Raw genomic sequence first — 27,647 nt, 5'->3', positions numbered from 1 at the left:
AAATTTCATACTGGATTTAAATTTGCCACGGAGTCAAAGCTCTATTGTAAAAGCCCCCTTGGAATCAGAAATCACCCTGGCCAGACCTGGGTTCTGACTTTCATCTTGCTAGTTTATACTTGTCGATATGTGACTTAATTGTTTTCATGTGTTGCTTTGTGCTTTCTCTCTGCGAAATACAGAACCAAGAGCCAGGGTCATACCTTTTATTCTACTGTTTGTGAAGCTCAATTAATGTCGGGGGGAACCAATGAAAATACCTAAGAAGTCATCCCTCTGCCTTCTCTAAAAGCCTTGTAACAATTTTCCATAATTTTTAGACTATTCTAGTTACAGGTTTCTCAGGGGATCACAGTCACTCTTCAAAGTCTCGACATTAACTTTTCTTATTTTCCTGATACAGAGGGAGCATTGTTACGACACGTAGCTTTATTACACGGATCCAGATATATCTCGGGTCAAATCAAATCCCCTGAAACATAACTTCACACAGATAGGGGCTGATATCTCACATTTGTCTTTAAAAAAAAAAAAAAAAAAAAAAAGCAACCCTCAGTGCTACCTGCAGTTCTCTGCATCAGAAAGGGATTCCCCTGGTCTCCTTGATCATCTGCATAGATCTTCTATGCAGGGCCCTTTGGTGTCAGTCCCGGCTCTCCTTAGTCTTATTGGTTGAGAGTTGCCGGGTCTGTCGTTAGCCTGCACTGGCCCTGTTAGCAATCTGCGGTCCTTTTCATCTTTTCTCATAAATCATTCCTCTAGTCCCTTAATCATGCTTAAGATTCTTTCAGTTTATCAGAGACGCCAAAGTCATGAAACGATGAACCGTCCATATTAGTGGGGCTGTTGGACGCTAGGATGCCTTTGTAGGAAGGTTTGTGTTCTTTCTCTCTGACTCTGTCTCTTCCTCTGATGTAAACATTTCAAATATATTTACAAATAATGAGGTCAATCCCTCCCCCTGGGTGGGGCAGAGTGGTTTATACTCTTGCAGAGTCACCCAGAGGGACAAGTGACAGATTCTTGCAGTGTCTTCTGTGCAGATGGTGGTGCTAGCCCCAGAAAAGGACAGGGAGGGCCAGATACCATATAACCTGTTGACATGGGAAAGCCCTCGGTCCTTCGACTGGCTGTTGTTTAGAATTCAGACTTCGCATACATTATAAATGGAGACTTTTTAAAAAACATTCAGACAGCCTTCAGTCTGAAAATTACTGCACCACCCAAAGAAGCCAGGGTGGAGGCAACAGGAACACAGTAGGGAAGACAAAGTTGAACAAGCCAGGCTGAAAAGCAAGGCACCCACAACCTCCCTCCCTCATCCCAAACCTGAGATCTGGAGTCTAGACTCAAATTAACACCACGCTCAGGTCACACGATCTCTCTAAATCTCAGGTCATTCAAGTGCTACACTGGTGTTAGGGTTTGGATAAGAGGTGTCCCCCAGAAGCTCATATGTGAGAAGATGCAGAAATAATCAGAGATGAAATGATTTGATCACCAGAGCTGTAACCTAATCCATGGACTAATTTATTGTTGGGCTAATGATTTGAAAGGATGACTGTTCTGGGTGGTACCTGTAAGCACGTAGGGTATGGCTGGAAGAAGCAGGTCTCTGGGAAGTTACCTGTGGGGTTTATATTTTGTCTGGTGCTCTGCTTCCTGGCTGCCTTGAACTGGACAACTTTCCTCCACCTTAATGTTCTGCCTCACCTCAGGCCCAGAGCAATGGAGTCAGTCAACCATTTCCTGAACCAAATAAACTTTGATTCTCTAAGTTGTTCTTGCCAGGTATTTTGGTCACAGCTTTTGGAAAAGCTGACTAACAGTCTCTGTGAAAATTCATGGAGACTATGTCACAAGGCCCTCAGCCCAGTGCCTGGCACACAGGAAGTGCCCCACATGTGGGCCTGTTTATTGTGACTGCTACTGCTTCTCCACATTTATATTCCCCAATGGGGGCACAGAGAGGACCCAAAAGACTCCCAACAATTAAGATATAGGTTATTTCAAATTCTTTTAGGAAGGTATCAATGAACCAGAAAATTTTCAACAATAACAGCAACACACAAAGCAGAGAGAACTGTTGCCTCTCCCCAGGGCTGGGATACCACTGAACAACACCCAGAGCCTGGAGTGGGGGTCAGCCTGCCCTCCTTCTTCACCTACCTATACTCCAAAGCCTTACCAATGGCCCATTGGCAACACCACCATCTGTGCCCTGGGACAGAGCTCTGAAGCTCTTCTCCACAGGCCTGAGCACAAACCACTGCCCACCAACCCTGGCCCTTGCATGGGGTCTGGGTTATCATTCTGGAATCTTCTCAGTTATGAAGCATGAGTGAAGAGTCTGAGCTTGAAAGCCAAAATGCCTGGTTCAGTCACTTCTAAACCTTGTTAAAACGGGCAGCTTCTTTAGCCAACTTGGGCCTCAGTTTGTTCTGTGTCAAAGAAGAAAATCAGGACAACCTCTCCTAAGATTGCTGTGAGGAATTAAGGAGCTCGAGAGCAAAGCCCATGGCATCAAATGTAGTGCAGAGAGAGGTTGCAACGTCTTCTGGCTACAGTCCAGTGACAGCCAGGCCACTGTGACAGTTTGCCAAGTCCCCTGTATTCTACATTCAACCCCTCCACGAGAGTCACCTCACACAAGCCTGAGTGATAGTCCTCAAACAAAACTCAAATCACCCCACTTCCTCCCTTGGCTCCCCATAGGTCCACAGGGTCCCCCATTCATCTCCCCTACTATTCTACTTCCTGCCCAGGTCTACACTGTCCCTTTCTCTGCTCCCATCCCTATCCCCTCAATCTTCCCATGCTGGCTTCAGGGTGGCTGAAAAGACACTTCCTGAGCAAGGTTCTTCCTGTCCCTCCCACACAATCTAAGGTCCATCCCTCCACCTGGGTCTCTCCTCTGCACATCACCTGCTGCATCCTCCTCAGGACACAAGCCGCTATCTTCTTGCTGCAGTGTCTGCCTAGGTGTTGTGTCTCCTCTAGCCAGAATGTCCATTTTGAGAACAAGGAACTGATTTGTCTTGGCAAACACTGGCCACCTCCAGACCTAGAATAGCATCTGAGTCACAGCAAGGCTTTCCGAAAAATGCAGGGAGTTTTTAAAATGAGAATCAATATCAGGCGCCCCGTGCCCAAGGGGATGAGACTTGCAGCAGGTCAGAGTGATGATGCACTCAGGTGCCTCCAAGTGTTCACTAACAGTCCCTCCACAATCAATTTGTGGCAATGTGATGCACACACACCATATTTAACATATTATTTGTGATAAGACAGAAGCTGTATGAAAATCTATCCCCAGACACACACATACATATATACATTAAAAACAGAAGTAAAATGCACACTGGATTCAAAAAGGGTCAACCCACTTGGGTGGTTCAGAAGGCTTCCTGATGGAGGAAGTGAGAAAGGAAGGATCTAGGTAAGAACACTTGCAAAGGCCTGAAGACCAAAGGAGGAGCTGACAACCTCTAAGGACCCCAGAGGAAATTTTGTGGGCAAAGGGGAGATTTCTGGGGGGGAGTGGACTAAAGAGGTACAAGCTGGGATCCTGGAAGTGGGAGGACAGCAGGTCTCCTGGCAGGGAGCCAGGCCACAAGAAACCCCCATACTGTGTTATCTTCTCTAATCCCTGGGGAGTGGTAGGAGGGGGTTGCCATTTATTACAGAGGGCACAAACAGGGGCAAGAAGAAGTGGAATATTGAAATTCTGCCCAATTGGAGAGCAGTCTTGTTCCCTGAAGGCAAACCAAAAGAAGAGGCGATGTTTGTTTCTCAGCACCTCCTGCATGTACTTCTCTGCTCCTCTCTATAAATTGCCTAGGAAACAGGCACCTCCTTTGATTCCACTCTCAAGTCAGAAGCACAATCAGGATGCAGATTTGGGTCCCCCCAGTGGATGAGGTAAACACCCAGCTTCCTTGAGTGGGCTCCCTCTGACCTGCACAATGTCCCCTGATTAGGCCTGCAGCCCCCCACAGAGAGAGCCAATGTCTCTCCCTCCAGGGTCCCAGCATCTCCCTCAAGACTCTTTCAGGCCAGGGGGATTGAAGGCTTCTTCCAGTAATGCAAGCCTTTGTTCTCATTTCCCCCTGGAGGTTTTATCTACTGGATTTCCCAGCTGAATGCCCCTACTATTTCTGGCCCCCATCTCCAGCTTCACCATAGGCCCCTTGCACAATTTCTCTGGTTTGACAGATGTGAGGGGATGTGGGAGTTTTCTAATAAAATAAAACTCAAGGGTCTGAGTTTTTTCATGGTGAACATTCTATTCTGAAGTTAGCACATGTCTTGGTACAGAACACTCTTAAGACCCCTTTACTTCTCATATTTAGGATTTGCAGTTTGTGACGAAGAAGTTGTGGCTCCTGGGATTACCTAGTACAGAACAACTTGGCAACTGGAGAACCAGCACGAATGGATTTTGTTGTCTTCGAGTTAAATATGGCATGCTACACAAAGGATGCAAGAGCACACAGTTGAGGGCCAAAGAAACAGCAGGCAGCCAGGGACGTCCAGCAGGGGAGCCCTGCAATAGGAATCACACACTGGCAAATCCAGAGATGGAGATGAATTAAATTCTGCAACAGAGAGACTCTGGATGAAGGATGGAAAACTGAGTTACTTAAATGTCTCCTTAAACATTCCAAAAACCCTGGTACTATTCTTGGGAATCACCCTGTTGAAAAGGAACAAGCTGCTTGCCATGGATACCTGCTGGGACATCTCTTTAGCCCAATCTCCTGCCACTCCCCTCCTAAAGCTTCATCAAAGGTCCTTACACGTGTCATATTTTCTTCTGGCCTACTCACAAATATTCCTGTCTACCTCAATTCCTATGTCCTCTTTGCCACAGGACTTAGTTCAAATGTCACCCCCTCCAGGAAGCCTTCTAGACTATCCGGTATGGGTCACCTATTTCTCCAATTTACTGCCAAAGGACAGCGCATTCCATCTCTTCTAACATATTTTCTGTTGGCTTTTGAGCTTTTCTGCTTGTCTCCAAATCCTACAAGGATGCAGAAGCCAGGACTTGTCCATTTTGTTCAGAACTGTTGGACACTTAGGCAACTTACAAGCACATGCTCACTTAACAGACAAATGAATGACAGAAAGAACTGCCTCTCTTGAAAAAAGAAAGAAAGAAAAAGAAAAGAAAAAAAAGAAAGGTGAATCAAATCAAATGGTTCTTTCACTGTATTCTAAGAAGAAGAAACTCATTGAAAATGGAGGCTAATTAGAAACCTGGAGTTCCCAAAATAAATGGGCCATATTAGGGCAATATAAACAATTATTTTAGGACAGATCAAGGCAGAGACCCCAATTTACAAGTTTAAATAATTGCGGGATTTGGATACTTTTCAAAGAGCACTATGAGAATTCAAACTACATCAGAACATAGGAACAGAAGAGCAATAAAATGCCAGATTGGTTACTCTGTATTAATCCAAACTGTGAAAGGCACAAAGAGAGAAAAATCAAGCCCTTTCACTAAGAAGTATGAAGACACGGCACAAATTTATAGATACAAGATCAAGAAAGCTAAAGCAGGATGGGAGATGCAGCTTTCAAGAGACATCAAAGGTAACATTCTTTAATTATACAAGAAAAAGGAGGAGGGCCAAGGATAATGTTGCCTCTATTAGGAAACGGGGAGGGGAAGCTGTTAGCAGATGGCTATGAAATGGCAAGAGATGCTGTGTTTAGCATGCTTTACTCTAGGAAGGAGTAAAAGAAGGAAGGAGAAAAGGGAGGGAGGACAAGAAACCATGAACAGCTCTTTAAAATGTGACATTTGAATGGGTGCCAAATAAGAAAAAAATAATAATAATTACATAGAACCTTTAAACCACTGGAGGCATGATTCTAAATTCAGTTGAAGACTGGGACTCCCATTAACATGGACTACAGACACATTGGGACACTAACAAGTTGGGGAAGATGTTACCAAAATCATGAACTGCCTGGAGGTCATTGAAGATAAGGCAAATCACTGAAATTTGGTAAAAGGTAAGCAAACATGAGGCTCACCTCAACTACAGGAAAAATACCCACCTGTCCCACTTGAGATGGGTGTTGAGTTATATATAAGAGGCCATTCTCCTGTGTTAATCCTACAGTATGTAAAAGGAGGATTGTTGTCCAATTCTATGAATAATCTGACATTTATTCCAAAGGGCCACAATACATCTCTCATGAGCATTCTAGCAACTTTAAAGGTGTCAAACGTACGTAGAAGCAAATACTTTTACTGATTCAAAAATGTACATTTCAAAGTGTTTTAAACATACCAATTATTGTTTATACCCGGCCTACTCTCAGAAAAGACTGGATGACTAGGTTTAGATCAGAGGTTACAACCCATGACTACTAAATGTCAGCAGAAGCATCTACATCTCTTCTGATTGCTGAGGAGCCACCCCCGGTGGGGAAGCTGTGGATAAAGAATGTCTGGACCTTCATCTCCACCTGGCAGATGATCGAGCCACCCAACATCTCCTAACTTCTCTGCCCTATGGGAGCATGCATGAGTCCTCCCAGGCCTGCTCTGGAAATTCTGGTAGAAATAAAAATCAAGTACACCCCTCGGACTAATCAGGTTATTGTAAAGATCTGTCATAAGGACAACACCGGGAAGTAGCAGTGATACATTTAGGTGAGAACAGCGCAACTCCTAGTGTCCAGGGTAGAAGCACATCCTAGTAAGATGGTACCTGAAGGAGATTTTCAAAGGAGCAAGGTCTTTAGATAGGCAGAGCAGGTCTTCAGAATAGGTAGAACTTGCAGGCAAGAATAAAAGTAAAAAAAAAAAAAAAAAAACTGGTCCAGGAGAAGCAACCTGTGAGCAGAGCAACAGGGGCAGGCCAGCACACAACAGTGGGCCAGAGGGAGGGACGCACCTACAGAGAGGGCAGAGCTGTGAGGCCAAGGCCATGGAAGAGGGCTGGGCCAGCCTTCCAACAGGCTCAGTGACTCTCCCTAGAAAACAGGGTCTCCTTTGGCTTTCTTTCTTTTCCTGAGAGGTCTTCACACTTCTCCCAGTCCCTTCTAATAAACTTACCTCCAAAATTAATAGATAAAATCGATAAGTAATTTTTCAAAATGCTACTATGGTTCTTTCCCCCAACCCCCAGTAATTTCATTCCCACTTTCCATCACTATCTCCTTAGACTGAAATAAAACAGAAATTACAGTCATGTCAGGGTTCAAGCCAAGTCACGATTCATAAGCAAGAGTTCAAATCTGAGCTTCTAAGCATTATCCCTCCATTTCTACTGCTTTATTCAAAGTTATCTTGCAATGTGGCTCTTTAAAAGTCTATAGAAGTAGCTTACTGTTTCTAGTCTTAAAACATGAACTCTGGGCTTTTGAAGGAAAGCCAGGTCATCATATTGAACTTCTAACAGAAAGACAAGAGTAAACAGGGAACTATTCTTAAGCTCACAAATAACAGTTATGCATAGGCTCTGAGACTAGATCTCCTCTCTCTAGCAATCCCTTTCAATTCAGGAATAGCAGCTCAGAAGCAAGTTGCTCGGCAGAGCCCGCAGAGTACAACCCAGTGTCAGTCTTTCTAGTTTAACAATCTAATATTAAAAAAAAAAAAAAAAAATTCCTGATTGGCTCATCAGCTGTTCTTGAAAGAGATAAAAAACAATCTAGATGAGAATGGAACTATGTGCTCGGGGAACTGTCACTTCCTTTACAGTCTGGTCAACACCCAACCATTCATTTATGCCTTGTAGGCATTTTTTGTCTCTCATAGTCTCAAGACAACACTCAGATCATAAGAGAAATGTGAGCAGGTGCACCTATTAAATATGTAAACTACACATCCTCTTCCACTTACTCAGAAGATGTATTTCTAAGGGGTGTGGAAAGTCAACTAATAGAAAGAAAGACAGGTAGGGGAAAAAAAAAAATCTTACGTGCATTTTTTTTTAAGCACACAAGAATCTCAGCACGACAGCTCTCTGCCGAAAATAAATGCAAGCCAATTAAAAATTCAGTTTCTTTTCTTTAAGCTAATTCCTCAGGTTTTGCTAATTAGCAACTAATAGTTCTGTCATTTGAGCTGAGGAACATAAGGAAGAATACCAGTGGTGTGTTTTCAATCAAAGCATTTGCATGGAGGAATGAATCATATTTTCCATGAGGAATTACTGCTTGGGAGCAGTTGGGGGCAGAAGAAAAGCAATCTTCACACAACTATAAAACTGTAAACGAGACCTGAACTTTTGGAAAAGGAGGCATTTTCCTGCCCTGCCCCCTTTAGCAAAACCAGCAGAAGACCTCTAAGATGCGGTTAATGAATCCAAAGGCACTTTGCACTCAGATCCCTGCAAGAACAGCTCAAAAACTAGACTTCACAGTAAGAGGGAAGACAATGAAACACATGTTTTCTGTAAAAGGAAAGAGAATAAAAGTTAAGTGTTGGTCAGGGTAGAGGAATGCTTGAACTTTTATGTCACCTACCTATGCAAGTTTATAAAACAATAAATGCACAGCAGTAAATGAAAGCAGGAATGAGGGAAGTTTGGAATATCTGGCTACAGATGGAGCAGGGGCAGAAAACACTGCTGAGAAATCTCCGGGAAGGAGATGGGGACTTTCATCCTGACTTCAGTAGAAGCAAATCGGGGACCCCCACTCAGCCTCTCTCATAGTCTCCCAACTTATAAAGCACTAGTGAGCCTAGAGCTGAGGGCCTGTCAACACCACACCAGGTCTGAGCCATGCAACTTACATGTCTACCTTCTTGCATTGATATACAGCCCTGCCACAGCTTCCCTTCATGAAAAAAAAAAAAAAAATCCCCATACCCCCCAGGAGGATTTTATTCCGAACATATGTTGTGAATGTTTGAAGTGCCCGCTCTTATCCCTGGGTTTTCTTTTGTTGTTGTTGTTTTTTTCTTTTCTTAAGTCAAACTCACAAAACCTAAAATGCTTTGAATTCTGCCTCAGTGCAATTTGTGAAGATGCGGCACTGCATACCCAAGTATAATACAATCTTGTGCAATAAAAATTTTTCAGATGTCCTTTTGAAGGGGAGAGGAGAAAAAAACTTTTTTTCCCCCCTTTTCCGGTCTTACAGGAAACCTACCCACACTTTAGAAATACAAAGTTAGTATATATAGAAGCACAAATTAGGCATCTTGAGACATCTACATTTTCCAACCACAGAGAAATGAAGGAATTACTGTGCATGTTCACACAGCCAGCTGCACTGGACTGGGAGTCTTTTCTCACCAACTGCCCCCATAAAGCTGGCAAATAACTCCAGGGGAAGGGGAATGGCCTACAAAGATGTTTCCAGGCCTTGAGCTACTGAAGATCTGCAGTGCACTTGTATGACGGACAGTACAGTACTGCAAGACAGAGACACAAGATATATTAAGATGATCAAAACTGTATGTCTTGTCTTCAAAAGAGGATAGTTTTACAGATGCAATTGGAAACTAAAGTAAAATTCTTAGAAAATTTATCACTTTAGTTCACCTCAGTCATTAGCTTTGCCTGGATAATTAAATCCATGTGAGATAAATAGATTTTATTATAAAGTGCCCCCAAAATTCTCATGAAACTGGTAGAAGGGTTCTAGGAAATCGAGTCATATACTGTCTTAGTTTAGGATGTCTTTCAATGATTTAAGATAAATAAAAAATACTGTATCTTTTTGTTTTTCTGTATGATGTTTGTGTTTGTGACATAAAATACTTTCTCCCAAGAATTTAAAATGGTAAGGCTTTTCAAACAAATAAAGCTTTATAATGTCTTCGCTTATAAAGAACTTACAGCCAATATAGGGGGTCAGCTGGGAAGGACTACTTTTAGGGGAGTCACAACACAGAGTTCTAAGCAGGCCAGCAGTTTTTCTGAGACAATCTGTTAATTTTCTAATCAGTGTTTCTAGGTGACTGGGTCTGGCAGAAATGAAGCCATCTAAGCCGAGCTTCCCTGGAACACTCGAAAAAACCACTTGGTTTGGTTTAGAGAGTAAACAAATGACATGATGATAGTGATGTTGGTGGAGAGAAAGAGAGAAAACAAAAACAAATGAAGAAGAGGAATAGGATAAGAAAGAAGAGAACATAATAATTTTGAGGAACCTACTATGTGCCAGAGATTTTACTGATTGCTTAGTAAAGAACACCATGGTGCAGGCAATCATATTATTCCCCTTATTCAAGAGCAAGAAAATGATTCTTAAGTCAATGCACTTGGTCAAGGTCTCACAGCAGCAAATGGACAGCTGGGATTTGAACCCATATTCCCTGAGTCCTGGGACAATCTGTGCAAGCTCTAGGACTCCCTGTTTGTTTTATCTAGGTAATGATGTAATTTATTTATGACCAATTTAGGGGACGTATTGGGATAGTAGTCACAACTGCGTTTGCCATTTAGTTACAGAAAATGTATATAGCTTATATGTTATTATACAATATTAATTCTGCTTTGAAAATAAAGGCGGGGGGGGGGGGACTGAAGAATAACCACAGTATGGGTGCTGTGTCCTCAAAACAGAGGGACAGTGAATGATTCAAATTCCACTGCAAGCTCACCAATGCCCAGGGTTAGCTACTATCACATTGCATGGAGAGAACCAGCCCCTCCGATGACTGGTAGAGGGTTGAATGGGGCAACCGTTGAAACAAACCAACCAAGAACAAGCTGCAAGTTGAACGGCACAGAGAAAGCTAACGGTCCTCTGCCCACTACCATCAGCCAAAAGAGAAGTACTCATCAGCTGTCCTGACTAATTAAATACCTCACTAATTAGTGGGCATCTGGAAAAGAAAACAAAACCTCGCTATGAGAAAAGTTTGTGTTCACACATAAGAACAGAAACAACGCGAGGGGCTTGTGGGCAAACATCTAGACTTGATTCAGGGAGCAAAAAAAAAAAACCTTAGTAGCAGAGTAGGGTATACAAATACAGGTAGGGCATATGTAGAAAGCCTGGATGTTTTCTTTATGCATAGTATATAACAGAGATTCACAAGAGTATGTGCTCAGAGAAAAATCCTACCCACATTGTTTTTAAAATCTTCATGGCTAAAAGAAATGAGAACAAAATAAACCTTGAATTAGGGAAGGAAAGGCACTTGCCCAATACATCTCCTCCTTATTTCTGAATCTCTAGAAGGAACCTCTGCAGCAGCAGGACTGAGAAACACTTTTTAAACACAGAAACAAAAAAAGCTTAAAGAATGTATAAGACTTTTCCCTCCATGCTTCTGAACAATTCTTTAAAAATGTCCTTTCCATTTAAAAAATAATGCATCTTCCATCTTTCCCAACAATATAATCTGGTGGGGGGTGGAAGGCAGTGCCTGAGACTTCAGGTTGTTTCGAAGCCCTTTGATCTGAGGAGTGAGCATTCCCCTTCGCTGCAAGCCAACTAATGAAGGGATGAAATTAGCTTTTATCCTGGGCACTTTCTTGAGCAAAAAAACATGCACTAATCAGCTGTCCTCACTAATCAGTCATCTGGCTAATGACCTTTTGCCTTAAAACACTAAAATTTCTGAATGATGTGGAAAAAGGGAAACGCAAACCAGTCCCCTTCTCTGGAGCTCAATGGATCATCTGGAACTGAAGCCGAGAAGGTTAAAAGGCAAGTCTGTATCCCGGCAAGGTGATAAATCTGTAATCAAGAGCTGTGAGCTTTGGCACCTCAATATGAACTTCATTACTCCACAACCAAATTGTACTTTTTTAACTAGAAACAGGCCAGAAATAAATTCAACCTTTCTATATTTTTCTTTATATTTTACCTTTGGAGAAAGTCATCATATACTTGTGTTCAGAATCCTACTCAATTTCTTAAACTTTCTTAGTGCTAGAAAAAGAGCTCCCAATGACTCTGGCATGCTGGTTAGAGAGAAGGACTCATGAAAAAAAACTTCCATTAATGAATTTGGCACTGATTTGTTAAAAGTGGTTTGTTTTAACAAACCATTAAACATGGGAACAGCCAAAATCATTAAATCAAAAATCATTAAAAATGGGAACAGCTGCTATTAAAGACATCTCCGAATGCAGCCTGCTTTAATAATTGCCTACCAACAACCATTTTTTTCTCCTGCAGAGTCTCCTTGCATGGAGCAAATCTGGTTCTAGTTCCCAGAAAAGGCCTATGTGGATTCGTCACTAATGGACCATCTTCCTGAAGGCCACCTCAAAAGGCCTAAAATTGCTTAGACATGAAGAAAAATGCCTTTAAGAAGAGTGGACAGGAAGAAGTGGAGGGAGAAAAGTGAAAAAAAAATTAAACATTTTTATAGCTTATACAAGACCAATAATTCATACAGTGTGTGTGCATGCTTGTGCATGCACATGCACGTGCACGTGCACACACACACGCACACACACACAGCCCCTCACCCCCATGGCTCCTGGAACAAGTGTCAACCAGAAGGAACTACTTACGATAGTGGGGCTCCATATAACCATTCCTGGGGTCCATGGCAAACACAGTTCCACGGTAAGGTACCGAGGGCTCCGCCAAGTGTGGTAGGGATCCATGGATCTCCTTCTTGATCAGTGAGGCCCTCTCGTCACTAGACGTTGAAGGCTCCTCACTGATTTTGCTGAGCCCCTGCACACTCTGTGGCTGCATAGCGATGGCGTTTCTTCTCTCTCGGTGATAGATCTGTCCAGGACTTTCATCCTCTAAAGAAAGAAGAAAAATGAAAAGACTCTAGAAACTACTTTAAGGAGGATAAAAAGAAGTCATCAATTAGGTCTCCCTGCCCCAAAGAGAAACCTTTTTCTCCTTCATGGCAACTCTGCAAGCTACACACCTGTGATGGAATATTTGCAAGACAAAATTGCCTATGAATAAGGGTCCAAATTACACATGGAAGGATGAAGCAGCAAATGAGCCTGTTAAAGGGAGATGCAGGGGGTCGGCAAAGTATCAACAGCAGCTTATGACTGATTCTGCCAGTGAGGCTTTCCTGGCAGACATGCCTACATCCTGCAGGTCCAATGTGGGACTGAAACCTTTGCCAGCCTCAGACTCTGAGTGTCCAGCTTCCCTTTGCCTCTTTAGGAAGCAGTGCCTCTGGGGTGATGAGAAGTCCAGCTGCCCAGGAGGGTTCTAGGTGGCTGCAAAGGGTGTTAGGGCTTTGCTCTTCAGAGGATGACCTGTTAGAAAGGGATCCAAGAATTCTTGTGTGGGTTTTTGTTGTTGTTGTTATTGTTGTTGTTTAAGTCAGACCTGTAACCCACTGAGAGATTTAACAGAGCCAGAAATGAAACTGAACACCCGTTGGTGACAAGGAAAAAAGGTACCAATCAGGAAAACATGCAGAACCTCCTGAGAGACCTTCCTGCTTCTGCTCATAAAGCAAAGTTGGGAACCAAGAAGAAAACTGAGTGAAAAATCAAGTGTGAGGTAGCTGTGTGGGGAAAGAGGGCAAGTGTCAGTGATGGTGGCACCCATCCGTGCTCTGCAGAGGGAGCAGGGCATATGGTCCTTCAAACAAGTAAGAATCAGTTTGAGGAAATTCCACAGTTAGTATTCCAGCCCCCTGATACTTCATCTCCTTTCAATCTGTAAGAACCTCCTGCAAATATAATCAGATGACCATTCTGTAATAGTGGATCCAAGAACCAAGGCACACAATGAAACCAAATTGGCCAGCTGAACCCACAACAAGTGGACCAACCTGTCAGAATCACACACACACACACACACACATTCGAAACTAGTGTACTCCCAAAGCAGCTCTGGATATAATCAGCAGCCTGCACTCTGGCAGGTAGGTGCTGATGGAAGCAAAGCTGTCCAGGTACCACTTAGGCATCTCATCCAAAACATATTTCATATTCCTTTTTTTAAAAAAAAACACAATATTTTGGTATAACTAACAACATTATTATACATGTTGAATGGACAAATTTTAAACACATTTTATTTCAACATATAAACTTATCTTCCAAGTCATCCACAATGTAGATATGACTGGATAAGAGACCCCCAAACAGAAAAACTATGCTCTAGCATTTTCATAGCTCTTTGTTCCAATTCAGAAGAAAGCAGAGCAGTACACAAAGACAACGCATAAAAATACAAGCTAAAATAACAACTATTTTGTGTTGACTAAGGACTTGAACTACTTAAAGTCAGTAGCAAGTGCAGTCTTTGTGCCTACGTGGAGAAGTTGAAAAATGAACAATGGATTGTTTTAGCCTAGCAAATGACTTGCAAAATAGAATGGACCATGAGGTCTGTTTTAGTCTTTACAGTGAATTTGCTGACGACTACAAGGTAACTTTGAAAAATTATTTTAGTATTGTTCTGTGCAGACCCTCAACCAAAACCTTACATTAAAAGGGGAGTAAATTATGGGTTTAATCTATCAAATTTTATAAAAAACACAAAAATTGCTGTAATCCCACATGTTCACATTGACCTTTCCAAAACCAATTCAAATCATGCTTTTGCTAATTTTAAAATAAACAACCAAAAAGAAATGAAAAAAAAAAAAGAACTTTTTTATTTCCCTTCTGACTAACTCTTTTAGGCATTGGTCCACTCCTGCACTTTATTAGCACTGAAGCTGCAGGCTATAGAAACAGGGTTTTTGCAGTTATGTAAGAGCAACTGGGTGTCAAAAACACTAAAACCTATGTCGGTTTTATAAAAATTCCTCTAGCCTACAAATGGCCCAAGTCATATTTTCCACTAATTTAGGCTCTGTATAAAACCTTTATTTTAAATTTCAACCTGAAGTGAACTTGTAGCAGTGAGGCACACATTCTGTAGAATGGGACCTTCTTTTGGAGGCCAGAAAGCCCTTTCTGACAGGGGCTCTGACACGTAATTAGCATTCTCTAAGATGAATACCCAAGCTCTACTAATCTGTTCCAGGTTTAAAACGGGATTTCCTTGACTTAATCTTCCTAAGAAGAAATTAACTTTTCTTCTCTTGAAACTGCATCCCTATAATAAACTCAAGTTTCTTTGAAATGATGTCTTTCTATGATGAGAATTGGAATCAACTTCACCAATAATTGAATAATTGGTGTGGTCTGATCAGAGAGTTCTCCCACCCCCCTCAGATCCCAATCTCCTGGGAAAAGGAAGTTAGGGGAGAAGAAAAGGGGGGTGAATTGAATGGAAATGGGGGATACCTGCTAGCTAAATGATTTTTTCTTAATGAGTTACCCCAGCATGTATGAATATTAAAATAAAACAAGGAGTAACCAAAGTTCAAATATTTAATACAAGAAGAAATTAAGTAATTCCTCTAAATGCAGGCAAGAAGGTTTGTAATGTAGAAACTTTTTTCAGGAGACTTTTAACTTTTATAGTAGTTGATGTTATAACATTTTAACCCAACACTCGTTCCCGCCCCCCAAAAAAAAATTCTAGCAGACAAATATTTCTTGAAGTTTACCTCCTGCACTGAGCTGCTTTTGATGCACATTCAGATGAAAACCTGACAGTACACACACTCCGGAATACAAACAGCTACAAGGCTTGAAAGCACTCAGTATACAGTGAAAGAGATACTTTCCGAGGAATATTCCTGCCTGCTCTTATAAATTCAGCAACCACTTCAGCAAGCCAAAAGACGAAAGCTGTCTAATCTTGTTCATTTGAGCTGAGCTGTTCAATAAAGTTTGAGAGTCAGTGCAGACAGGCTACGCCAGGCCAAATTATTGACAGAAACATACTGTCCACCATGGCAACAAGCAGAAGTCTGCTACAAAAATGTAAGCAAACAGCCCACTGCTCCAAGAGCATCTGCCAATGGACTTTAACAGCCAAACACAAGGCAACTGTTCGAGCTTCTCTATGTTTAACAGCTGCAAGCTCGGGGGTCAAACTGAAACATGCAATTCACTCAAAACTTTCAGGAAAGAAAAAATCACTTTAAATACTGTCATCATAATCCTACTTGGTACCTCCTTCTTTCTGTATATCCATGCTCAAGATGAACTGAATGAATTCCTGCCCTCAAATGAAGAACTGCCCAAAGCATTGTGTTTGAAAAACTGTCCAAGATTTGCCAAACTCATCCAAAAGCAACCTACTTGGAGTGCCACACTCTTGATGCCAGAAACTTGGAAATATCCAAAGCTGCTTCACCACATACAGTGCTTAGGACATTGATAATAAAAAGGTCTGGAGAAAGTCACCCTGTTGCATGAAGCAGGATTCGAATACACACTCCTATTCCACCAACTCCTGTAAGGTTTCTTGTAATGGAAGAGGTAAGCATCTTTTTCAGAGAGAAAAGTTTCAGATAATTCTTTCAGTGCAAAAACAAAACTCGTGTCAGGCATCACTAAGTAAGGACACCCTCCTGTCACCCAATGAAACTGGCGGATGAGGAGCTCACAATGCATGTGCTTACCTCTCTTTCCCTGAACACCGATTTTCAACTACCCCCCCAACCCCATTTGAATACCATTTCTCCTGTCTTGCCCCAAGACCTAGAAGCCACCAAGGGTAAAAAAGTAGACAATACTTACAACTCAGTCCCCAAGCTCTGGCTAGCTACTTCCTGCAAACTTCTCTTGGTGAGCTCTTTTTAGCTGTGCGCACGCACCCTCTAGAAACATTCTCGGTGTCTCTCGGCCTCTCTCTGGCTCTCTCTCTCCCTCTCCCAGGCAGTGCGGCTCCCATTAGAGGAATTAAAAGTGGTTGGAGCCATGCTAAATTTAACAAGCTCATTAGTATTCTTCCCGAGTGCTTCGGAGTGAACTCTCCCTATTCAAGCCGCTCTCTCCAGCAGAAGGGTCAGGCGGCTAATCATTAAATCAAACTAATGTCACCCTATCACAATCAGCCCCAGAGAAGGAGGGTTTATTATTTCAGTTTATGCTAAATAAACGGTTTTACAAATGGTCCCCAAGCAAGGTCAACAGCAGCTTCAATTACAAGACAAACTTAACAAGAGTTGCTATAAACCAAGTACTCCGTATTGACTTAGGGACAGGCTCAGCTCCACATATTGCCACTAGCAGGATTGTACAGGAATGCATATTGTAAAATAAAGGAAGGGGTGAGCTTTTTTCTTTGCCAGAATTTGCGACTTGCACAGCGACTCTTCATTCACCTCTCTCCAACCAGCTAGCCGCTCAGCTCAATTCACCCCACACAAAGGCTGGAGCCCAGACCTCAATGGACCGAGTGAAACATGTTCAAAACTAGGCTCTCTATTGTGACTGAATTTCTTAACATCTTTTCAAAAAGCGGAGAATGCCTTGAGGCTAAAGGAAGAAACAGGCTAATGGTGAATTGGGAATTCTGAGCAAATTTCAGAGCCCTTTCCTCCTAGCTTTTGAGGTTGAAAGCAAGCTCTTTCCTTTCAAGTTTCAAAGTCCTTTTTCCTCCCGCAGTGTCACAGAAGGATTTGAAAAGAAGGTAATTGTGCTCGCAGTCTCCCTGATCAGAGCTTACGTCCTATTTCTGGTATTTCGGAATACTTCTTGCAATAATAGTGCATATAGCTCAATCCCTTAACCGGCCTGCACTCTGCAATTGCTCATTAAATGAACAATTGCGGGTATAAAATGCCTTTTATGTTCAAGGTCTGGATATAAGATAAGCATTCTAGGACTCTAAATTTGGTTTACTAAGGAAACTCTCCATCATTAAATTACAAAACTGAAGTCAGAATATCAGGCTTTCCCAGAAAAGTGGCACTCAGGTTGCAGTGAACCAAAAAGAAGGGCGGGTGGGGGGTGGGGAGGAGGCAAGAAAATGTTAAGGGAGGAGGAAGAAAAAGACTGGATACTCAAATTTCTAGCTGAATGGGATTTTTACAAGAAAACCATATTCCCGGGTTTAAGGTCTGAGTTTGTGAAAGCTCATAATTTTGATATGGAAAGATAAGGTCATCTTCGAGTAAATTAACACACAGGGCCGAGGCTCAATAAATATGCAGGTGACTAGTTCTGACCTCTCGTCAGCAAACATCTCTCCCTTCTTGAAGACCATAAATAATCCAACATCATTCACATCATCTCATTTGATCCTCTCAGCCACCCAATGATGGTGTTAGGGGAGGGCATTAGGCTTGGTTCCCAAACTGAAATCCCAGGGAAGTGATGCACAGAGAATTCCAGCCACTCCTTACTGAATCCACACAGCCATGTGAAGGAGGCATGTGTTCCTACAGAGGTCTTTGGAAAACATAAACCCAGTCTTGGAAAACACCAAGTGGGACCCTCACAACAAATCTATGGTGAGACTTTGAGCCAGCGGAGCACATGGACAGGAGCACCATTCTCTCCCTCCCAGGCCCAAGACACCAGCAGGCCTCACTCAGTGCTGTCATCCACTCCAGGACACTTGAGGCTCAGCCAGTGGCTTTTGTGTATTCCTGGACTTTTTAATGTGCTTCCAGCCCCACCCTCCTGTCCTGCTCAAGACACAGGGCATCATTTTCTGCTCCCTCCCAGGCAGCTGCCTTGCTGTGTTTGAAGAGGGCATTCTTTCCTTTCTTTCCTCTTCTGCATTTGTTGCATCTTATCAGCTTTTATGCCTTTGGTTATTTACATTTTGATGCTCTCTGAATAAAAACCAATGGAAACCCAGTCCTTCTCCCTTCCCAGTTTCAGAATCCTCCCTATGACTTTGACCAAAGAGAGATCAGAAATGAAAAAAGAGAGGAGCCTAAGTGTATTCACGAGCAGGGCAGAATTATGTCAGGCAGGGGGAATCAAGTTCCTCTAGTTTACAACAGCAGAATAGCACCCCCTTTCCACCTAGACTGCAGTTGCGCCTGAACCAGGGGCTGTTCCCTAGAATGCCTAGAGCTTGGCTTCCAAAGAGCCTGAACAAACAATGCCTTCTCTAAGAACATCGCCAATACCCTTGGGGTCAGACATTGCCCTTGTGTGGCTACACATACATCTCCCATTGACAATGACGGATGACAGAAGGAGGGGCCCAGATGGATCAAGAGGGAGCGCTGGGCTTTGTTTGCAACCTTTAAAACCCCACTGCCAGGCCTGCAACTTGAGAGGGCTGCAGCAGGATTTGAAGCTTTAGACAAATTCAAGTGACAACCCTCCCTCAAAGATGACGGGGCAGCTCCCTCTCCCTACTTTCATCAACCAGGAGGTCCCGGGGTCAGAAGAGAGAAAGTAAAAACTGTCCCCACCATCAGAGACACATGAGCATCTTCATTATTTGAGCATTCCTAAGGCTTTTTTTTTTTTTTTTTTTTGGCCAAAGAATAAAACCTAGTCCAAATTGACCAACAATGTACTAGCCCTTGGCTAAAGCTATGTTCTCCTAAGAGCAGCAGGTGGGTGCTCAAGCCAAGGCTAAACTTTCACCTCACCACTTAGCTTACAGAGCTCCCTATAACTTCAGAAGTGGTCCCTGGGATAGAAAGGATCAGGCAGACAACAAGATAAGGTTTTAGGTAAACTTACAATGCAAAACCTCAAGTGGCTGCTACCTTCACTGCAGCACAGCTTTGACCAGCATGCAGGCCAACAGTCTCTTACCTCTAGGAAAACATAATGACAATGATAAGCTGATAACACAGGCTTCTCTGTTGCCTCATCAAGTAGGCCTTGTGGCCTCCAGAGTTTCCATTCATTTTCTTTATACTCCTGAAACCCTCCCAAATAAGAGATCTACAACCCCAATCTTTCCCTTGGGAGGATGTTCCTGAAGGTTGATGACAAGATCTCTGTGACTTGGCTGAACACTGCCCTGAGCACATATTTCGTTCAAGTGCAATGGTACTAACCAACTTTCAACGTTCCCCACAGATAAAACTAGCCAAACCCCACAAACATCAGAGAAAGGAAAATACAAACAACACTGTACCCTGGAGGGGGCCCTTGGGCTCTCCTTAAAAGCCGTAAAGGGCATTCTTTCTTATTTTCTATGAGCTTCCAAAGACCCTTCCTTGAATGAAGAATCCTAAGACTCTTACTGGAATTAAGAATTCTCAAACGACATGAAGCTTATTCCATTAGCCCGCTATTAGTTGTTAGTCTCTGCTTACACATTGTGAGTTAATGAGTGACATCAAAAGCAGTAAAATAAATTCCCAGGAGGGTCAAAATTTTTTCCTTCTGCTTAATAGCACGTTTATGCCTATCTGCAAGTAACAGTCTCCTAAACATTTAGGTATTAGAGATTTCTTTGAGAACTCAGTTTTCGTCTTTTTAAGCTAAGATTTGCAGAGTCTCCCCTGCACCTCCTCTCGTCTTTGCACATACAGGCCTGAGCTATTAAAATTCCATAATGAGATCCACAGTCAACAGTTGGACAGAAACAATGAAAGTCCTGCTCACAGACCAGGGTGTCCAGGTTGCAGTCTCCTGCCTGCATCCTCTGATGGAACAATCCTATCACTCCAGAGATCAAGCTCAGCCCTGGTGGTACAGGACTTAGAGCCTGGTTTTCCTTTAAAGTAGAGGGAATAAATCAATGCACCTCGCAGTTCCTTCCTGCAGCACTTTGAAATGATGGTTCCCAGGTTTCCATCTTTCCCTCTTGACAGCAAAGTCCCACTGCTGAACATTGCTACCATTTTCTTAATGACAGAAATGAACACAAACTTAACTGAGTTCATCTGGTGTGTTTATGTTGCATGTTTTTGTCTTTAGAGGATCATGTAATGAGAAAGCCGAAGCATATGGTGGTATTATATTTTTAATACAATTTTACAGACCATGCTGACTCCGATGCAGAAATCACACCCTCCTGGAGAGTACATTCAAACATCAAGATAATACCATTATTGGACCCAAATGAACTGGAGGTCACCATGACACCCTGAGGGAAAGTGAGCAGAACTCACCAATCAATGCTGAATCTGCCTCTGGACAAAGGCCAGGTGCTGCCCGTCTCAAATTTCTGTGACAAGGGAAAAAAAAAAACCCTCAAGCTATGATCCGCTGTGACCTCAGTTATGAAATGTGCATTTGAGAAACCCAAATTAAAATACCACATTTTGATTCTTCCCAATTTTAACTACGCAGTCAGTCCAGTTAGCCGTGAGAAGTCTGCCACTTTAGAAAACTCTCAGATAACGGCTCAGCTACTATTTAAGAAAGAAGAGCTGAGGGCCACAAAACCTAAGCTCTCCCAAAGCACATCCTCATGATCACAGCCAAGACAGGATGCTCTGCCACCTCAGCAGCTGTCCTCTTCTTGGGCCAGAGGCCAGAGGAGATGAGCAAGGCAGACACTGACAGAGGCAGCAACCACCCCATCACCCCTGCAGGGAGACTGGGTAGCCAGACACAAGGGCAGGCTTTCTTCTTAGCCTTGCTCCAGTCTTCCAGGCACATTCAGGAGAGCACAATGTCCCGAAGCCAAGGGAAACGCATTTTTACTTAAAATGAGTTAACAACAAAAGCAATCCATAACACAAACAGAAGATCAAATGTATCTATCCTTCTAAAATACAAATAATGTTAGTCCATTCACACTACCTATCAGTCTTTTTCAAGCTTGCCAACTAAAATCTATTAACCATGCACCAATTAATGACAGCTGCTTACCCGGAGGTAGGAAGTGCCTCACCTGTCTCGTTCCCACAGTCTTCAGTATACCCTCATGTGAGGGTATACTGAGCAGAACTTTCATTGTGGCCCTCAGCTCTTCTTTCTTCAGTATACCCTTCAGTATACCCTTATCCTCATTAACCAGAAGAGAAAATGATGGCCTCAGGAAGGGAAGTGACTTACCCGAGTCACAAGTTGGTTCATGGGTGGAAACTGGAACCCTAGGCAGTCATACTCGAAAGCCAACACTTATATATTTGGCTATCGGACCTCCCTTCCCAGTGCCAAAAATTACAAAATAAATTTGACTTGAATTTTTGGTCAATACCCAAAGCATGGGGCTGCAAACCACACAAAACGCACTCATTCTGCTGGTGTTGGGTGAAAGCAACCTTAGACAATATGGAAACCAATGTGTATGGCCGTGTTCCAGTAAAATTTGATGGACACTGAAATCTGAATGCAATATAATTTTTACATGTCACACTTAAAAACATGTAAAAACCATTCTTAGCTCACAGATTGTACACAAGGGGTAGGAAATACAAAGTGGCAGATATGCAGGATGCATGAATCTAGAAATCTAATGGACAACATGAGGACCCCCCAGGGAATAAAAATGTACCATGCCTGGAAATCACAGTAAATGAGTACATTCTAGTTGCTCTTGCCACAAAAACAAAAATTAATTGATAACTATGTGAGATGATGGATACGTTCATTTGCTTCACTGCAATAAACTTTTTACTATCTACACGAATCTCATAACATTGTGCTAGATATCTTAAATATGCATAACAACAGTTCTTTTAATAATAATAACAATAATAATAAATGGGTAGCAGGCTGGATTGAGCCCAACAGGCAGCTAGCTGCAGTTTGTCAACCCTCCCCTCAAGAACATACACATTTCAGATAAAAAGCCTGCACTCAGAAAACAATTAGCAACATTACAACAACAACAACAAAAGCAATACAATTGAGTATTACGGAGAATATAGAGGATGGTAACTTTCATACACTATCAAAAGAATAAATATTTCTGTCAGACAGGCACACATCTATAATCCAGTGGTTCAGGAAGCTGAGGCAGGAGGATCTCAAGTTCAAAGCCAACCTCAGCAACTTAGCGAGGCCCTAAGCAACTTGGCAAGACCTTGTCTCAAATTAAAAAGTAAAAAAAGATTGGGGACTTGGCTCAGTGGTTAAGTGTCCATGGATCCAATCCCCAATATAAAAAAAAGAATAAATATTTCCCAAACTGGCCAGATGTGTCAAGGGATTGCCTTCTAGGATGTACCATAAGGAAAAAATAGGAAAGATGATGGTTCATGTTCAAAGATGTTCATCATAGTATTATTTAAAATAAGAAAAATAAATTAAAATAAATGTCCCCTATGATATGATGGAACATTATAGTGTTTTGTGAATCTTAATAAACATAGGAAGGTAAGAAACTTTACTTAGTGTCAGGTACTACTGTGTACACCTCACAAGAGAACCCACCAGAGTCGCTATGATTATGATTCTAAATCTATAGATACAAAAGCTGAGGCATAACTGTCTAGGAATTCACAGCCAGAAAGTGGCAGACCTTGGATTAGAATCCAAAGAACACTCTTTATCCTAATTTATCTCTAATTTTTTAATGTTTCTAGAGGAAAACAAATATATAGTGGTTTCCAGTCTAAATTCCTAAATTTCAAAAAAAAAAGGAAATGTACCAAAAGAACATAAAAATATTTCTATGGATTATTTCTTTCTTTATGTTTCTATAATTCTCAATCATTTTGGATTATGGAAAAGACTAATCTGTTTGACTTGTATTTTAAATTCTATTTTAAGTGTGAGCTTTGCTATAATTATTAAAGAAAACTTAAACAAAACTTTCCCCATAAGTTTATCTATTGAAGGCTTGCTTTAAACTATTTATTCCACCTCTTAAATTTATAAGATACAGTTAAGATACAAAGACTACTTTTATGCATATTAATGATACCTGTCACTGACATAAGGAGATTTATGGAGATTTCAATAAATTAGTACATTTAAGATTATATGATGCCAAATGCCTTCCAAATAAATATCAAAGATTTTTTAATATCTTTCCCAGCAGCTTCTTAACTTGCTTTCACCACGTCACTCTTGAAAAGCATCAAAGAGGAAAATGTGTTAGCAATACAATTACTACCCTGGAAGCCACTCTAATTTACTGAGCACTTACTACATGTCAGACAAGCACTAAGCGTTTCATATGCATTAATCCCACTCCGTCCTCACAGGTCTGTCAGGCATGGAGTACCATCACATAGCTATTCAGGTCAAAATCCTGAGGCTTAACCAGGGTTAAACAATGTGCTTAAAGTCATGTGCTATGGTTTGACTATGTCCTCAAAGTTCATAAGTTGGAAACTGGGTTCCCAATGCAGCAGAAGTAGTATCAGAGGTAGTATCTTTGGGAAGTTATTGGGTCATGAAGACTCTGCCAGAGATGAATGGATTAATCCAGGAATTAACGGATGAACGGGTTATTGCAGTGGAAGCTTTATAATAAAGAGTGAATTCCCTCTCTGGCTAGGTCACCCAGTCTTACTGTCCAGTGCCCTTCCCCATAATATGATGCAGCAAGAAGGCTCTTACCAAAGGCTGAGCAAGTGCAGGTGCCATGTTCTTGGACTTCCTAGCCTCCAGAACTGTAAGCCAAATAAACCTCTATTGTTCATAAATTACCCAGTCTCAGGAATCCTGTTATAGCAACAGAAAACAGACTGACATCCTCCTTCAAGTAAATGACCAACTAATCATGACTTTCTCAGAGATTGCAAAATAAAATTAACTCCTGTAGTCGCTGGGGAGTATCTTCAAACAAAATCTGAAAACCACACTTATTTTCTTTCCATTTTTCTGAAAGTATACATGAAGATTATTGTCACTGCTAATACTAGTCTACTTCTTCTTAAAAGGGCTGTCAGGAAAGTATGCCTCAGGCTTTTTCCACATTAACTTAATTGTGAAGTTCGCACTAAAGTCACAAAATGCAGTTCAGAAACTTCTCTGAATTGCTTCCTCCACTTCTGTTGCTGTTATTGCCAGATTTGGGCAGGTTTAGCCTCTTGCAGAGCAAATGACACTTCTCATGCTCAAGTTGAATGATTTTTCCCTTGTGTCTGTGTTTCTTCCCCATCCCCTCCTCCATATCCTTCCTCATCACAACCTGCTGTTTTGCCATAGTGTTCCCAGGTTCTGAACAGCTATTCTGCAAAGGAATATTTAACCCTGTCTTCTGGGAGACTGTGCTGTAGGCTTCGATGTTAAGAAGCACTCTGAGTAGTGGGTCTGTGTTTAACAATAGCTCCAGCAGTTCAAGAAAGCCTCACATAGTTTACTGAAAAGGGGGCATATGTCCAATGTTAAAGAAGCATATGGTTTTCAGAGAAAGGGGAAAGACTTGCAGTTGGAAGCAGCTTTGCCAGGATTATTTACCAACAAATGAAAGGCCCTTCATGCTGCCCAAGAGTATAATCCCCTCCCACAGGCTGGAAAAGAATGTGCAATGAGTCAATAAAGTGAGAGTCACACTCCACGGAGACATTCACCCTCCCCAACTAAAGATGATTACCAAATTAAAGCAACTTTAACCAAGTTTACCTTTCTTTCTTTTTTCTTTCTTTTTTTTAAAATCAGGAACAAAACCAGACTACTTCTTAAAATGCACTACTAGGAATTGTAACTGTTCCTAAAAAGTGCCAGAGCTATTTCCATCCATGCAATATTAAAACTAACAAGCCTCTTTTCAATTTCTTTTAATGATGGCATAGGCAATAAAAATACAGCAGTGCTCCATTGAGCCAAAGGAACTGGAGAAAGAAAAAAAAAAAAAAAACAGGATCAAAATAAATAAATAATAAACTTACACGGGCCACTCACCAAAAATAAAATCATTTCATTCAACCTTTTACAAGAGGCGCATGCAACATTTTGAAAGCAAAAAATTCTCATAACACAAACCCCCACTTAAAACTTACTGCCAAGCGCTGGGACCATGGCAGGATGTTATTTCTTTTTCAATTTATTTTTTAATGTTTGGGTATTAATGACATCAACGGCCATGTAGTGTAATAAGGCAGCACGGGGTAATAAAAGTTAGAAAACCTCGCTCCTAGACTTGCCTCTAGCCCTTAATCGGGTGTGACCTGGGGTACCTGAAAATATATCAGATTGTCATTTGCCTCCCCTATAAGAGGAAGAGGATAAAACTTGCCTCTCTTTCTTCATAGGGTTTTCTGAGGGTTAAATATATAATAGCAGGAGTAACTATGGACTGTAGCATTTGTGAATGCTAGGTACAGTCACTAATCCCCATTATCTGTAGGATAAGAATGCAAAACGAGGTGGTAAAACGTAGTGCTCTGGGCCAGATTTGGAGACAATTTCCAAGCTGATGCTCCTACGAAAAAAGGGTTTAGCCTTAGACAAGTCACAGAATTTACATAAGTTGCTGCTTCACTTCATACAAAATGGGTCACCATCCCTCTACTCCTCACTGCTTCTCTCAGATGTTCCTCTAAGGGACAAGCCAGTGAACATTTTCACCAAGCACTAGAGAGGGGGCAGTCCCTGTTTCACAGCCAGAGAAAAGATTCAACTGAATACTCTGGCATTAATCCTTAATACTCACTCCTCTGACCTATCTTGAGTCAAATTCAACATTTACCACGAGAGTATGCTTAGGTCTTCAAATTTCTGTTAATATCAATCTTCTCTGCTTAGCTTTCTACAATAGCTTCAGAAATTTAAACTGTCCTAATTCCTTAAGTGATATTTGCTAAAAATTAGGATGGTTATTGGTAACCTGTACCCAGGGCCTGTTTTCGTATAGCTTGTGAGTTAAATATGGATTTTACCATTTTTAATGACTGAAATATAATCAAAAAATATTTCATGACTATAAAATTATGGGAAATTCAAATTTCAGTGTTCATAAATAAAGTTTTATTGGAACACAACCAGGCTTACTCATTTTCATGTTGCCAACAGCTGCCTTTGAAATACAAGAGTAAAATTATTAGTGACAGAGACCAAATGGCCTATACAAATTAAAAAATATTCACTAGTTGGCTATGGTAGTCAGCTTTCTGACACTATAACAAAACACCTGAGATAATCAATTTACAAAGAAAAACAGTTTATTCTGGTTCTTAGTTTTAGAGGTGGCAGTCCACGTGGCAAGACAAGCACAGCATGGTAGGATTGCATAGTGTAGCAAAACTGCTTACTCCATAGCCAAGAAATGATGGGGGGAGATGGGATGGGGAGGCCAGAGTCCCATAATCTCACTTGGGGACGCACCTCCAGTGACTTAAAAACTTCTCACTAGGCCCACCACATCCTAATAATGCAACCCTGGGGACAAAGCCCTTAACATACCAGACCTGGGGGAACATTTAAGATCCAAACTATAGCCCCAGTCTTTCGCAGAAAAAGTATGCTGTCCCCTGATGTACCTATCTTAGGACATGTTAAGTCCATTAGTAAGCTTACGAAATATACTCAGGAAATAATATACAAAAGAATAAAGCAACTACCATTTCCAAAGTACTTTGCATTACTGCTCCCAAACTTTAAAGTCTGTGAAATGGATAATCACATGGTCCCACTTTACAGATGAAGGAAACAGACATAGAGAAATTAACTCCCCCAAAATCACAAAGTGGGTAAGTCAGGGATTGAATCTGTTCCCTATGATTCTACACCAGACAATCATATGGTGTAGAATCACCATATGATTGTCTGGTGATTCTACACCATATGATGTAGAATGGCAGATCCTTTTGTTCACAGAGAAGGGGGAGGCACATCCAAGAGCAAAATTTTGAGACTTCCTTTTCCCAATGAATTGGGAATCTCCTGACCAGATGCAGAAGCAAGTGCTGTCAAAAAAGGATTCTATATTGTTATGGTTTGGGTGTGAGGTGTCCCCCCAAAATTCACGTAAGACAATGCAAGAGGGTTCAGAGGAGAAATGATTGGATGGATTATGAAGAGTCTTCACCCAATCAGTGAATTAAACCCTGATGGAATTAACTGTTAACTGGAGGCAGGTGGGGTGTGGCTGGAGGAAGTGGC

General features: G+C 41.7%; 1 protein-coding gene across 3 annotated transcripts in view; it reads right to left on the bottom strand.

Moving 5' to 3' along the window:
- Gli3 (GLI family zinc finger 3) overlaps positions 1-27,647 on the bottom strand; it is a 276,508-nt gene that overhangs the window by 173,559 nt on the left and 75,302 nt on the right. For 2 of the 3 annotated variants that reach the window (XM_040291861.2, XM_005319215.5), the window contains exon 3: positions 12,453-12,695. In XM_040291861.2, the coding sequence (XP_040147795.1) occupies positions 12,453-12,695 (243 nt within the window). Of the gene's footprint in view, positions 1-12,452; positions 12,696-16,511; positions 16,655-27,647 lie in introns of those variants that run through there. The other variant, XM_040291862.2, reaches the window with a different exon arrangement.

Source organism: Ictidomys tridecemlineatus, chromosome 2, assembly GCF_052094955.1.
Source record: "Ictidomys tridecemlineatus isolate mIctTri1 chromosome 2, mIctTri1.hap1, whole genome shotgun sequence".
Classification (NCBI taxonomy): domain Eukaryota; kingdom Metazoa; phylum Chordata; class Mammalia; order Rodentia; family Sciuridae; genus Ictidomys; species Ictidomys tridecemlineatus.
Note: the sequence above shows the minus strand (reverse complement) of the source record. Positions and strands in the feature narration are given on the sequence as shown.